This window comes from Fonsecaea nubica (genome assembly GCF_001646965.1).
Source record: "Fonsecaea nubica strain CBS 269.64 chromosome Unknown Scaff45, whole genome shotgun sequence".
Taxonomy (NCBI): Eukaryota; Fungi; Ascomycota; class Eurotiomycetes; order Chaetothyriales; family Herpotrichiellaceae; genus Fonsecaea; species Fonsecaea nubica.
This window is the reverse complement of record NW_019173718.1, coordinates 63,941-76,983: the sequence shown is the minus strand read 5'-3', so window position 1 is coordinate 76,983 and position 13,043 is coordinate 63,941. Positions and strand designations below refer to the sequence as shown.

Here is a 13,043-nt window from a genome sequence, read left to right as displayed (position 1 = left end):
TCATTGACAAGCTTATAAAAAATCAAAACATTGTTTTACAGAGAATGGTATCCCAGCGCTATCGCAGCCGCGGCAAAAGCCCACCTAGGCAAGAGTCTTGGGCTTCCGCTCTCTAGGTTCTCCGCCTGGAGAAGTGGCTCAGGTGCGTAGTTGACCGGCTCTGTCGAGTTGAGCGAGCCATCCCAACAAAAGTTGTTAAAGCAGCTTGTGCACGCTTGAGGTACCTCCGTGTTGGTGCGCTCCATACTGCGGCTCAAGATGGCGCAAGCCACACATGTGGGCCAAGTGGCGTCCCGCGTGCCGTTAGCCATTGTGGCAACATTCTGCCCATTCAGTATGATGGCGTCCCGTTGGGTGTTGTTGGTCGACAGCTGAAAGGTTGAGATATTGCTGAATGTCACGTACGGCGAATTGGGGATATAGACGACCAACGGCGGGATGTTGGAGCCGCTCGTGAAATTGGATGTGTCACACCCAAAGAAAGTCGGACGCGTGTTGAGACCCAAATTGACAAAAGTATTCACGTCGGGGACGCTGGGAAAGATTGTCCCATTGGCCATAGGGCTCAGAGACCGTTCGTACGTCGCCACCAGAGAGGTCCCGTTTGGCCAGCTAAAGGTGGTGTCAGCCGAGGAGTCGACTGCAAAGATGACATCGACCTGACGGTTGGGCTGGATGAGTGGGTGAAGTGGAATATTTTGCAAGTCCTCCCCACCGTCAACGAGGGTGAGCCGGGACGAATTGGCCGAGGGATTGGTGAGCGGATTATACTGGAAGAAAGGATTAGGCGTATAATCGGCAATGTCGTTGTTGTCTTCACCCAAGCCCGTCAGAATATCTGCAACGAGACTCCGCAGCGAATCTGGAACCCCAGTCCCATTGAGGTTCAGAATGAATTGGTTGAACAACGAAGAGGATGTCCCCATGAGAAATCCCGCGTTGTCGAAGCCTACCACACATTTCTCATTCGCCGGAACTCGGCCTGCTGTCCAGTTGGTGCCCAGATGATTCATCGGGACGAAACCAAAAGAGGTAGGATCCCAGGTACCCATCTCATATGGGTTGAACTCGTAGATGGTCGCGTTGGACGAGATGAGTGTTTCTCCCGGCGCGCGTGAGTCGGCAATGATGATGGGGTATGGAGTATCCGCATTCAAGAAGGGCGCCGAAATGCCGATAGAGGACCAGGTGTAAGCTGGGCCGCCCTCGGTGGCATTGATCAGTTGGTACGACAGCCCGCGACCCCAAAGGTCCGTGAGGGAAGTATCGAACCCAGCATCTGACTTGCCCCCGATATCGCTTACCAGGTTGGCATAATACTCAGCCGTGTTAAAGATCTGAATTCCGCTCTTCTCAGGGCCTTCAATGACATTGTTGCCGAATTCCCAGACGGAACCGCTCGTTTCCGCCTGCAATGCCTCGACCGAGGAGAAATTATTGATGAAAAGAGACCCAACTAGCCATGACCCTCCGCTTAGACCCGAGATGTATGTCGCAGACTGGAGCAGGCCACCAAGCTTGCCCTGGTTGGTATTATTGGCGGTGCGGGAATCGAACGCTTTCAGAGCACCAGCACCGTTCAGCAGTGCTCGCCAACCGCCTCCGGACACGGAGATGCCGATGTTGGGTAGAGCAGAGACATTGTTGGCCACATGGTCAATGTATTGCGACGCATCAAAGCCTTGAATGTTCAGTCGACTCAACAAATCGCGCATGGGCGCAACCGTGTTATTCCTCCGCTTCTGTAACCACTCGGTCTCGTTCGGCGAGAGTGAAGCGGCGCTTCGAACCACGGGGGCATTGGGAGGGCAGTTTTGAAAGGTCGGAGTGTATCCTTGGGGGGAGTTAGGGAGAGACCGTCGCAGGTTCTCGACGGCAACTAAGGTGTCAACGAGGTCATTTTTGAGGGAGATAGCGTGTGCTGCATTGAATGTTAGATTCCCCAGCCAAACAAACTCGAACGGCCATGGTACTCACCATCCACACCCGCCGCGACAGTACTGGCGATGACCGCTAGCAATGCAAACTTCATGATGATAAGTGGTCCCAAGCTTGAGAGGCACACGACACGTCGCAAAGACAGGCAAGACACAAAGGAAAATAAGAATGGGGGACGTAGCCTATTTCACCTTCACAAGACGCAGTCACCGGAGTGATGGCGAAGCTCTGTGGAGTATCATACCGTATCACTACCCCGTTTGCATGGAACGATAGGATGGATATTAGTAGATTCTGTTTACTGCAATGAGCAACAATGGCGAGCTGAAAGGGTATTTCCACAATTTTTGCATAGCGGGAAGTTTGGAGGGAGTTCGTGTTGAGGAATCAGGCCATGATGTCAAAGGGTGGTCCAGGCCAAATCACGCAGGGCCGCAGGCTCACTGCCACTGACTGCCACTGGTTGTCAGATTTGATGACCGGTACAGCCAGTCAAATCCCTTGGGCAGACACAAGACCTCAATGCTAAGCTTCTTGTGCCATCCGGTAGATCCGTGGTGCTGGGAGGATGATGTCTTTCGGGGGGCGGTGTTCGTAAACGGAAAACGGAGCACACAGTCCTCGCAACAATACCCAGGACTGTGGACAAAAGTGCATAGCCGCCACACCAAAATGGGGCGGTGTAGTGGCACCAGGTGGCTACCTTGAGTTGGCGTTACTGAATTATTACTCCGTAGGGGTCTTGTGCCTGGAGTTGTGCTCGGTAGGCGGCTATAGGGCAATAGAAACCTACCCAGTTGGGTGTCTAGGGGTGCCGGCGATCCCCATGATAATAGGCTCCCCTTAGCGGCTGACACCCAAGATCCTTTGGCTGCTGGAAGGCCCCGACGAAACGTTACAGGACCGGTGGGATGGACCCTTAGGAAGACCCTTATTTCCGGAGACAGTACTCTCCCAGGTATTATTCCCATTATACATATTCCTAATGCAGCCTTCCATAAATTACATTGCTGGTACTCAGTACATATTCGTCGCATAATCATCTCGGTATCAAGAAGTGCCGTAGGCATGTCGCATCAATACGCCACCATCATTCTCTGTAGCTCACAATCTTGCCAAACGTGTCGGCCATGCCCCAGATGCCTGACCTCAGGCAGGTCAATTGCACAATCTGCGAATGGTCCACAAACAGGTTGACATCAATGCCAAACTCGCGGACGTACCAATTGAAAACCGGAGGATCCGCGGCCTCAAACATGACCTTCTCCTGCGGGAGGTCTCGCAAGATTGCCTGAATCACGTCTGTCCGCCAGCTCTTGACGTTCTCAGTGATCCCCTCGCTTTCAATCATCATTCTTTCGACACCCGCCTCGAGGAACTCCTTCCCTAGATTGATCACCTTGCTGGGGTCGGATGTGCCTGTGGCTTCTAGATCCTCTGCTGCAGTGTCACCACCTGCCCCAAACTGGATGCCCAACTCAGGTTTGGCCTTCATCCCCATGCTGTGTACCTTGTCCACCAATCGCAACCAGTCATCTGGTGGGAAAGACAAGAAGCCCGACGAGATCTCAATCACGTCGAATCCTAGATCTTTGCACTTCCGCAAGTACTTCTCTACCACGGCGTTGGAGTCGGGCTGGGTCAAGATGTGTTCCATCCACCCTCCAGTACTCACATACACGTCGTATTCGTGAGCCAAGTCAATCAATTCTCGGACCCGATCTTCGGGCATCATGGAGAAGCTGCCTCCAGCAAACTTGAGTCCGTCGACATGGTACCCCATGGTTTCCAACACGTCTTGTAGATGACGCTTCCCGTACGACGAATAGTATGGGCCTCGGATTTCCGTCACACCTTTGCTGCGAGGTTTGGGTGTGCGAGGATTGTGCCGTATAAATCCAAATCCATTCTCTTTGTCCTGCAGAAGTGTCTGCACCTGACTCTGGACGGGACTTGTAGACAAGAGGCGGTGGGTTCGTGGTTTCTGGGGAGATAAAAGGCCCGGTCTGGCAGCCTTGGGGAGCAATTTGGATACCGCATTCTTCGTGGCCATTGTGAGCGTGAAAATGTTATTTCTCTCGAGTTCCTCGCCGAAATATGCAATAGTTGGTCTAAGTGAAGAGTGCTTGATGGTTAAGTATGGAGGCAAAGAGTGAACCCCCTCTGCAGGATAATCTTGAGGCGTTTGACATCAGAAACATGGCGATCATGCGACGGCCACGCAACCCTTCACTTCTGGAAGACCGTTGTTAACCCACAGAGGATACATGTGAACCTGTAAAGGGGAGCATCGTTTCCTGATTGGGACGCAGGTCAATCATCGGAAGTCATATCCGAGCACCATGACGCAAGGCTCGTCCTGACCAGCAAGTTGATATCTCGATCAAGTACCACATATGATGGCATTCTCTTTGATGTGATGCAGAATGCCAGCTTAGCTTGGAACAATCATGTTGACATGTTCTGCGGGTCAGAGGAGGGAATTTCAAGTCGTGGGACATCAGAACGGCAGGACCAGCGGACATCAACGACAGCTCAGCCTCGCTCAGCCCAGCACGTGAAAAGCAACGTATAACATTTTGAACACGCTGCCAGCACCCGTTGGCACAGTTCAAGTCATCTCTACCTCTTCCCCTACTGTGTACCCTCTCGCAACACCAGTCCTGCCTTCCTCAATGACACTGCCCAGATCTGCCTCATCTTCCTCGTATTTGACCTCGAAATCGCTACCCAAACCACGCCAAGAGCGTTTTTGTGCAAGGTATTCGGCGGCGGGGGAGGCAACACCGTTGACCGTGACCATGGTGCCGTTTGATCGTCTTGTCAGCGCGGTGGAAGACGAAACATTATAGGCACTAGAAGTCGGTGTAGGCATTGACGCAACTTGCTGTCGAGATCTCTGCATCGGTCGGGTTCGTGAGACATATTTGCCTGTCCGGAGATCAAACTCGGGCGGCTCAGATTCTGACTCCGAATCCGGGTTAACTTCGCCTTCCTGGTCCTCGTTCGCATCGGCATTTTCGTTCGACGTTCCAACCTGTCCCTCTCCATTCAGCTCCCGTCTCTCGGCATCCTCCAATACTCCTTGAAAATCTCCCCTCCATTGCCCCGTCCACACTCTCTGATCATCTCCTGTTAAAACCATCTCCAACTCGAAAGGTGTAATAATTGGTCGGTAGAATTCCCGGCTGTCAATCAAAGAACTTTCCCAACATCCTATAACCACCCACCCTCCAATTTCTGAGAAATTGGCCAGTTTTGCAGGGTTGAGCTTCCCAACAACAAAGAGGTACGACTTTTTGCCCGCGGCGGAGATTAGCGATTGGATGTGTGACAGAATCGACAGGTAGTTCTTGACAGAGAGCGTATTGACAAGAATCCCCCAGGCTGAAACTGTGGTGAGAGAGGTGACAAGGGCATAGCGGCGGCGGAGTAGGTGAGCCGTAGATGTCTCCAGGGCAGAAGAAACGGTGGTAGGAGTTGAGGAGGATTGAATGATATCGGTAGGGTAGACTTTTATACTGGCCATACGTGACTGGAGTGTCAACAGCAGAGACGTAGGGGGGTCGGAGATATGGAATAGATTCCATTGTGACAGGGACGAAGGGTCCTCCATGATTGAAGGTGGTACTGTTCGATTTGGAATTGCCGAAGACGGATCGTGAATAATAGAAGCCGCGAACAATTCTGAGTAGCCCAGATTTTGTAGCGCCGTGAAGAGAGGGACAACATGCGCAGCATAAGGGACATCAGCCGTTAGCACCACTTTCGCATGGAGATCTGGAAACGTTGCTTGAAAAGATGTGACTACTTGGTCCATCTCCAGACCCATCGTAGTGAAGATGTGCAGAACGGGCAATCTTGCAGTTGGCGATAAGCAGGCTCTGCCGTAGTGAACAACGGCGTCTGCATCAACGTGCTCAGCAGCAATCTCATCCACACAACAGGAGCCATACGAGGTGTCTCCTAGTATGGTGAGCATGACTGGCTTTGTGCCTTCGATAGAGAGCCCGGACATATCGGGATCCGCTGAATTTGAGTTGCCATTGTCATTGCCATCCATATGCGCCTCAGCAAGCGTTTTGGCTTGCACTTCTAAGCCCCTGGCTAGGAGTTGGTAGACTCTTGCCGAGTGTGCAAGCATCTGATCGGGGAATTGTAGCGCAACTCGCTTCCATTTTCGCAGCCTGATTTCGTCGATAGTTCTATTGATCTCATACCTTGTCTTGATCTGCTCGTCTGACAGTGCTTCTGATGGCCGCACAGCCTCCGGAAGAGTTTCTTCCAATATATATGTATCGGGTGTAGATAGAACAGGCGGCGCCGACAGTTCTTCGGCCATCTTGCAGGGATCCAAGATGGTATGTCCTCAGAGTCTAGGGACGATAGGCCAGGGTCAGAAACAAGGGCTGAAGAAAAACCTCGAAGAGAAACAAGGCTAACTTTGTAGCAGGTGTGGCGATGGTGCCGCTTTTACCCCTTTTTAGGGGCTATAGTCTACGGCGGGCAACCTGGTTAAAGTCATGTCTTTAGGAAGGGGTAATGCAGCCTTCGGTGAGCCATAAACATTTGATACTCAATCATGCTGCTTGACAATTACAGTGCATAGTATTGGAGGGAGTTTGCCGTGGGTGTCTCTTGAATGTCTTGGCACCAGAATGGCTTAGTCATTGGCCCTATGATGGAATTGCAGCCTCTCGTGCCTCTCAAGCATCTCTTGGTCTTCGTGGTCTTCGTCACCAAAACTCTTGTCCCTCTTTCGCCATTGAACCACAGCACCCTAGACAATCATGTCTTTCATTCTTGAAATATATCACGCTGTGCAAGCTTGCGGCAGCGGCTACCTTGGCTTGCTATCAGCTATGGCGATCTACGACCTTCATCAGTGGGAACCACAGACTGAAAGCGCATCACGCTATTCAAACACAGCGGCACGACAGCTTCACAAAACCCGAACCACACAGGCTAGTGGTGTGCTAGCAGTAAGCGTCTCGAAAGAAACACTCTTCTGTTATGTTAGATACTGACAACAATGGACCAGACACTGTCCTCGTTTGTGTCATCGGTAATTCTCGTAATTGCCGTCTCCTCCGATCGCAACACCATGCCATTCTTGCTCAGTGCCGCCAACGCCGGCGGTTTTGCCCTGGCATACAATCACATTGCGAATTTCTGGCGTAGCAAAGCTACAGTTCCTCTGGCCTCGACTTACAACGACGGTATCAGGTCCACCAAGCAGATGCTGCAAGCCTTGTGGGTGTTGGCGGTTAGCTGGGCGGCATCTACGACGATATACCTATTCAGAGCAATTCTGTATTGAAAGACGCGGGGTTTCATTCCATTCACCTGAGGAGGGTTTGTCAGCTTTATGAAAGATCTTGCGAGCAAAATCGGATAATGCCCCTGACGGAACTTCTCCCTGATTGCCTTGGGGGGGCTTTTGGGCGGTGGGGTTTGGAGCTCAGAGCCCAGGAATTTGGGTGCATCTGCCGGCTTTGCCCCACGGAGACATTGACCAGCAGGAATCCCTTTTCCGATGACGCTGCGCTGCGGTTGATTCCGTTGCCCTCAACTCCAAACAAAAGACCGCAGGGTCGCTTTCTAACAGACCAACGCACTACAACTCTTCCCTATCGACTTTCTCTCTGCCTTTGCTATTCCCCAAGTCTTGCAATTATTTGAGACCGTACGCCTTTAGCGTCCAACCGACAACCAGCCGACTCGATTCTGCCTCGATGGATCCTTTCGAGTACAACGCCAACCCAGGCCGAGTGGTCTTTGGGAAAGGCAGTATCCAAAAACTTCCGGATGAGATCAGACGTCTAGGCTTCAAATCACCCCTTATCCTCTCGACCCCCCAGCAAGTCAGTCAAGCTGAAGAGCTCGCTAAAATCCTGACTGCCGCGTCGATTGAGCCTGCCGGCACCTACTCAAACGCTACCATGCATACTCCCTCGCACATTACCGAAGAAGCCATGGCTTTCATTCAATCCAAGTCCGCAGATTGTGTCGTCTCAATAGGAGGAGGTTCAACAACAGGATTGGGCAAGGCGATTTCAGTCCGCACCGGCCTACACCATATTTGCATCCCAACTACCTACGCCGGAAGTGAAATGACACCCATACTGGGCGAAACGCAAGATGGTCGAAAAACCACGCGGACCGATCCCAAGATTCTTCCCGGCACGGTAATCTATGATGTCGATCTCACCATGACCCTTCCCGCATCTCTCAGTGCTACATCAGGAGTAAATGCGATTGCGCACGCAGTGGAGGCGCTCTACGCGAAGAATAAAAATCCGATTATCTCCCTTCTCGCCATCGAGGGAACCAAAGCCCTTGCTGAATCACTCCCAGAGATCATTCAAAACCCCCAATCCCAGTCTGCTCGTGAGAAGGCGCAGTATGGAGCCTGGCTTTGCGGTGTCTGTCTCGGTTCGTCCTCGATGGCCTTGCACCATAAATTATGCCACACGCTCGGAGGCTCCTTCAACCTCCCTCATGCCGAAACTCACACTATCGTCCTTCCCCACGCGCTTTCCTACAATGCTCCCGCTATTCCAGAAGCGATGGAGAAGCTCGCCACTGCCCTCCCCGGGAGTGAAGGCAACGCCATCAATGGACTGAACATCCTGCTCGAGAAGTTGCAGGTGAAGCGCGCGCTGAAGGATTATGGCATGAAGGAGGAGGACATCGACAAGGCTGCTGAGATTGCCGTGAGCAATCAATATCCCAACCCCCGAAAGGTGGAAAAGGAGCCGATTAGAGAGCTGATCAGAAGGGCGTGGGCGGGGGAGCCGGCACGAGCGGATCTTTAGAAAGGGACGTATTTGATGACACCTGCAGTTTTGACAGATGATTTGCTGCGTTTGAGACGGCTACCACCTGAAGCCTGAAAATAGTTTTGTCCAGACTATCTCCTTAGCCTTGTGTATAGTCATTATTCACGTTGGTCGACATGTCGGAAGTTTCCGAACGCCTGCTATATCTATTCCCTGATTGCACCTTCGTCCTTCCGTCCCACCAACGCCCATGTATCATTGCTTCTGTGCGAGTTGTAACGACCTCCGTCTAGTACTGTACTTTTTGCGTAGTCTATAGCCTGTCTCGAATAGACGACTCCAGAGCGTGATTTGGCGGATCATCCATCGCTTCGTCTATTGAGGCTGCGGCGCTGGGGTAGCCCCTGGGCCCACTCTCTGGCTGCTTTCCGCAGATATTCCATCTTCTCACTTCTCTTTATACACACGTGCACATCATTGACGAAATTGCTTACTAACTCAATTTACTCGTGGTCGTCGTCTTCCTCACCCTCCTCGGCTGCAGCAGCTCCGTTGCCGTTGGTGATGCCAATGCCGTTGCCGTCAGCATGACCATGCGTGTTGACATGCTTGGGCGTGTCCTCGTCTTTCCCGGGCTCGGGAACCCAGCGGCTAACAACCGCAAAGCCCAGAGCCAGCGCAACCATCAAAATCCAGATGACATGGCCGCCGAGCACCCCGCTCCGCACGCTGGTTGCGAATAAGCTTGCAAACAGCGCCGGGGAAAAGGCCCTTATCCCGCTGACCATGGTCAGCGCCACGGCGTTCAGAGTGCCGAGCACCTCGGGCCCAGGCGAGACGTCGTTCAGGACGAGCTGGATCGCCGTGAAGGACATGGCAACGCCGCTGCCGACCGCCAGGGCGATGGGGGCGATGGTCCAGAACACGGCTGTCATGTGGTACCGCAGTAACAGGTTGCAGACGGGGTATAGGGCGAAGAAGATCGGGTAAGCGGTTGCGCAGAGTACCAGGACGCTCTTAGTACCCCAGCGGGCCTGCAGCCATGGGAAGACAATGAGGAGCCATAGCGATTGAGAGAGGCCGCCCAAACCCATGAATACCGAGATGAGGAAGGGCGAAAACCCGAAGCCGCCCAGATCGACCGGGGTGAAGAAAAACACCGGGACGATAGCTGTGTAGGAGAAAGCCAGGAGCATGATGTGCGCGTAGATATACAGTGTTATCGGGACATTGGGAGATCGAAGCAGGTCAGGGATCGACATTTCTTTCCGGGCGCCTGCGGACTGCTGCGTGGGAGACCGCACGAGAGTCTTTAGGGACAACCAGACTAAGTCAGCTTGGGCAACGTAAAAAGCAAGCGGCAGGGGAGAAGGAAATGAATCTCAGTTCTCACTTCTTTGATACCCATCGCAAGAGTGATGGTAGCAATAATAGCGATTGAGCCTGATACGAATGTAGGGAGTGCATATGGGTAGTCACGAAAGAATTTGATATGTCCAAACACAGATGGGTATACCATTGCAGGGTTTGCGAGCGCTCCTCCTACGTAGAGCTGTCAGCAGCCTTGCGGGTCGAGTGACCTTTACAAAACAAGGGTAACATACCAAGCAGAGGACCTAGAAAGATCCCCAGATTCCCTGTGAAAGCAAAGAAGCTGAATGCTCTGGCCTGGGTCTTGTGCGTGCTAATCTCTGTAATCATGGCACGGATAGTCCTGCGTTCACTGTGAGCGATCCGTTCTTGCATTGTCCCGAAGACGATCGAATAAACCTACACGACCGTCCCAGCAAAGACTCCAGCGAAACATCGAAACAGGATCATCTGCCATATTGTCTTGCTCAGTCCAAAGATAGAAGTCGCCAGGGCCACGCCACCCAACGAGCTGACAAGGACAGGCTTTCTTCCAAAGTGATCGGCAGCTTTGCCCCAGGGGATCATGAACAGCATTTGCGTCAGGGAAAACAGCGACTCCTGCGCGCATTGTCAATATGTGCCACTAGGAGATCTCTGCGACACAAGGTGACCCACAATCATTCCACTGTAGAAGCCGACGTCCGTCTTCGCCACTTCCCCAGTGTCCCATATCATCTGATTGATGAAGGGAAAGATGCAGAAGAATGCGATGGGTTCGATCAGGCGGGCGAAGCAGAGGTAGAAGAGTTGATCCTTGGGTAGCGGTTTGTCTTCTCCTTTGCCATTCGCTCCATTGGAGGTTTGATCTTCATTGTCGTTGTTATCAGAAGACGTGGGCTGTTCACCCGAGGGAGCAAGGAGCGCAGTTGTTTCATCAACTCGAGCGTCGGAGTCGTCTTGAGTGATATCTGCTGCTGCCATGATGGACGTAGAAATCGATTAGAAAAGCATGAAATGAAACATATGTTCAGATATCCCCGGTGGACAACGCGAAAGAAAGCCAATGCTGTACAACTGGCTCCTTGGGCGATCACTCCATGGTTAAATGTTGTTATATGATGGTTTGAGTCCGATGATTGCAGGTGCCAGGGTGGTGGGTGGTTAGGCGTCCACTGAGGGTACGTGTGCCTCCCTGGGTAGTAGCCCTAAGCCCTAGGACTTTAAGGACTGTTTGATTAGAGTTCTCGGTAAAGATGCCCTAAGGCTGATCACCCTCAGCGGGCCCATAAGAGTCCTCCAATTGCCCTAATTGCCCCCGGAGATCTTCACTTCTAGTGCACCAACTACTTACCTAAGTAAAAGCCGCACAGCTCTCTCTAGCTCTCATTCAATTCTGTCTCCAATTCAATGCAACGCATCGCGTGAAGCTTCAGTTTTAACGCACCCCTTTGTACCACCAGGAAAGAAGCCCCTTCCGGCCATGCCTTGATCGTTCTCACAAATCATGTTCGACACCATTTGTACCCTCCCTCTCAAGTCCGATATTTTTGCCCAAGTCGTCCATCCCACGGAACCAGTGTTTGCGATCGGCTTGTCCTCAGGACATGTGCACACCTACAAACTCCCCTCCGACTCCGAGGTCATTGCGGATACGTCAGAAGATAGCGCCTCACCGCCCTTGAAACCTACGAATTCCAATGGCTCAATAATACCTTCACTGCGCAGATCTTCCACGGCCAGTCTCTCCGAGAGCGGACTCGGTTCACTTGACACGGTGTGGACGACTAGGAGACACAAAGGATCATGTCGATGTCTTGCATTCAGTCACGAGGGGGATCTATGCTATTCAGCAGGAACAGACGGTCTCGTCAAGGCTTTTTACACGGAAACTGGCAAGGTTGTGAGCAAAATTGCAATACCCCAAACTGTGGGATCGGGAGGGGTTGATGGGCCAACCGTCCTACACGCGCTATCGCCGCAGGCTTTGCTGCTGGGTACCGACTCGGGTAAATTATATCTCCACGACTTAAGGCAGGATTCAAAAGAAATCGTGGCAAAATGCAGTCAGAACTGGACACCTCATGGCGAGGAACATATCAATGGCCTTGTTCCGCTTCCCGCAAGCGAGACCAGCACAAGTGGATTCCCGAAACAGTGGGTCAGCGCAGGTGGCACTACCCTTGCCGTGACAGATCTTCGCAAGGGCACTATCGCAACGAGTGCGGACCAGGAGATTGAATTGACGAGTTTGACCCTGGTGCAAGGCCTCAAGAAAGGGGGGACCAGTGTGGGCGAGAAAGTCCTGGTTGGTCAGAGTGACGGAGTGCTGAGTCTGTGGGAGAGAGGTGTATGGGGAGATCTTGACGAACGAATCGTCCTCGAACGGGGCGGGCTGGGCGTGGATAGTCTCGCTGAAGTGCCTTTTGGCTTTGGAGGTGGAAAACTGAAAATGAACGAGAAGCTTGTGGCTGCGGGTCTCGAGGACGGCAGAATTCGATTCATCAGAATTGGTCGCAACGGAGTCTTGGCCGAGATGGATGCCAAACACGACGAAATCGATGGTGTCGCGGCCATCGGCTTCGACATCGAAGGGCGAATGATTACTAGTGGCGGCCAAACAGTCAAAGTATGGACAGAGGCGAAAGGACTTCCGGGTGGGGGGCGGCCCTCTACTACTAAGCATGAAATATCATCCTCTGAAGATGACGACATCGACGAGTCCGATTTGGATGAAAGCAGTGACGAAGACAACCAATCAAAACCGAAAAGGAAGAAAAGGAAGAGGAACAAGGGAAAGGATAAATCCGGAGGGAAGGCGTTGGATTTCTCACTATGATCCGAGGTCTGGAGTTAAACAAAAGTGTCTGCGACGGCGTTTCACAAAAGTCTATGGGTGATACCCCAAGGCATGGTACTGACAGACCAAGGAGGAATATTTTTGCTCTCGAAATTGGAGCTGTTGATTGGAGC

General features: G+C 52.3%; 7 protein-coding genes across 7 annotated transcripts; 3 read left to right on the top strand and 4 right to left on the bottom strand.

Moving 5' to 3' along the window:
* Positions 1 to 35: 35 nt before the first annotated feature.
* AYO20_06852 (hypothetical protein) lies at positions 36 to 2,032 on the bottom strand (the record flags this gene model as incomplete). The annotated part of the gene is made up of 2 exons (XM_022645140.1): positions 36 to 1,921; positions 1,978 to 2,032. 2 exons carry the CDS (start codon positions 2,030 to 2,032, stop codon positions 36 to 38), a joined length of 1,941 nt encoding a protein of 646 aa, XP_022498853.1.
* Positions 2,033 to 3,028: 996 nt separating this feature from the next.
* Positions 3,029 to 3,991, bottom strand: AYO20_06851 (hypothetical protein; the record flags this gene model as incomplete). Its single annotated transcript, XM_022645139.1, has 1 exon — positions 3,029 to 3,991. The coding sequence occupies one exon, from the start codon at positions 3,989 to 3,991 to the stop codon at positions 3,029 to 3,031; it is 963 nt and encodes a 320-aa protein (XP_022498852.1).
* A 558-nt stretch (positions 3,992 to 4,549) lies between these two features.
* AYO20_06850 (hypothetical protein) lies at positions 4,550 to 6,280 on the bottom strand (the record flags this gene model as incomplete). Its single annotated transcript, XM_022645138.1, has 1 exon — positions 4,550 to 6,280. One exon carries the CDS (start codon positions 6,278 to 6,280, stop codon positions 4,550 to 4,552), a length of 1,731 nt encoding a protein of 576 aa, XP_022498851.1.
* A 520-nt stretch (positions 6,281 to 6,800) lies between these two features.
* On the top strand, positions 6,801 to 7,258 carry AYO20_06849 (hypothetical protein; the record flags this gene model as incomplete). Its single annotated transcript, XM_022645137.1, has 2 exons — positions 6,801 to 6,920; positions 6,980 to 7,258. 2 exons carry the CDS (start codon positions 6,801 to 6,803, stop codon positions 7,256 to 7,258), a joined length of 399 nt encoding a protein of 132 aa, XP_022498850.1.
* A 415-nt stretch (positions 7,259 to 7,673) lies between these two features.
* AYO20_06848 (hypothetical protein) lies at positions 7,674 to 8,756 on the top strand (the record flags this gene model as incomplete). The annotated part of the gene is made up of 1 exon (XM_022645136.1): positions 7,674 to 8,756. The coding sequence occupies one exon, from the start codon at positions 7,674 to 7,676 to the stop codon at positions 8,754 to 8,756; it is 1,083 nt and encodes a 360-aa protein (XP_022498849.1).
* Positions 8,757 to 9,223: 467 nt separating this feature from the next.
* Positions 9,224 to 11,054, bottom strand: AYO20_06847 (hypothetical protein; the record flags this gene model as incomplete). The annotated part of the gene is made up of 5 exons (XM_022645135.1): positions 9,224 to 10,030; positions 10,114 to 10,262; positions 10,325 to 10,443; positions 10,495 to 10,691; positions 10,749 to 11,054. The coding sequence occupies 5 exons, from the start codon at positions 11,052 to 11,054 to the stop codon at positions 9,224 to 9,226; spliced, it is 1,578 nt and encodes a 525-aa protein (XP_022498848.1).
* Positions 11,055 to 11,577: 523 nt separating this feature from the next.
* Positions 11,578 to 12,909, top strand: AYO20_06846 (hypothetical protein; the record flags this gene model as incomplete). The annotated part of the gene is made up of 1 exon (XM_022645134.1): positions 11,578 to 12,909. The coding sequence occupies one exon, from the start codon at positions 11,578 to 11,580 to the stop codon at positions 12,907 to 12,909; it is 1,332 nt and encodes a 443-aa protein (XP_022498847.1).
* Between the last annotated feature and the right edge of the window lie 134 nt (positions 12,910 to 13,043).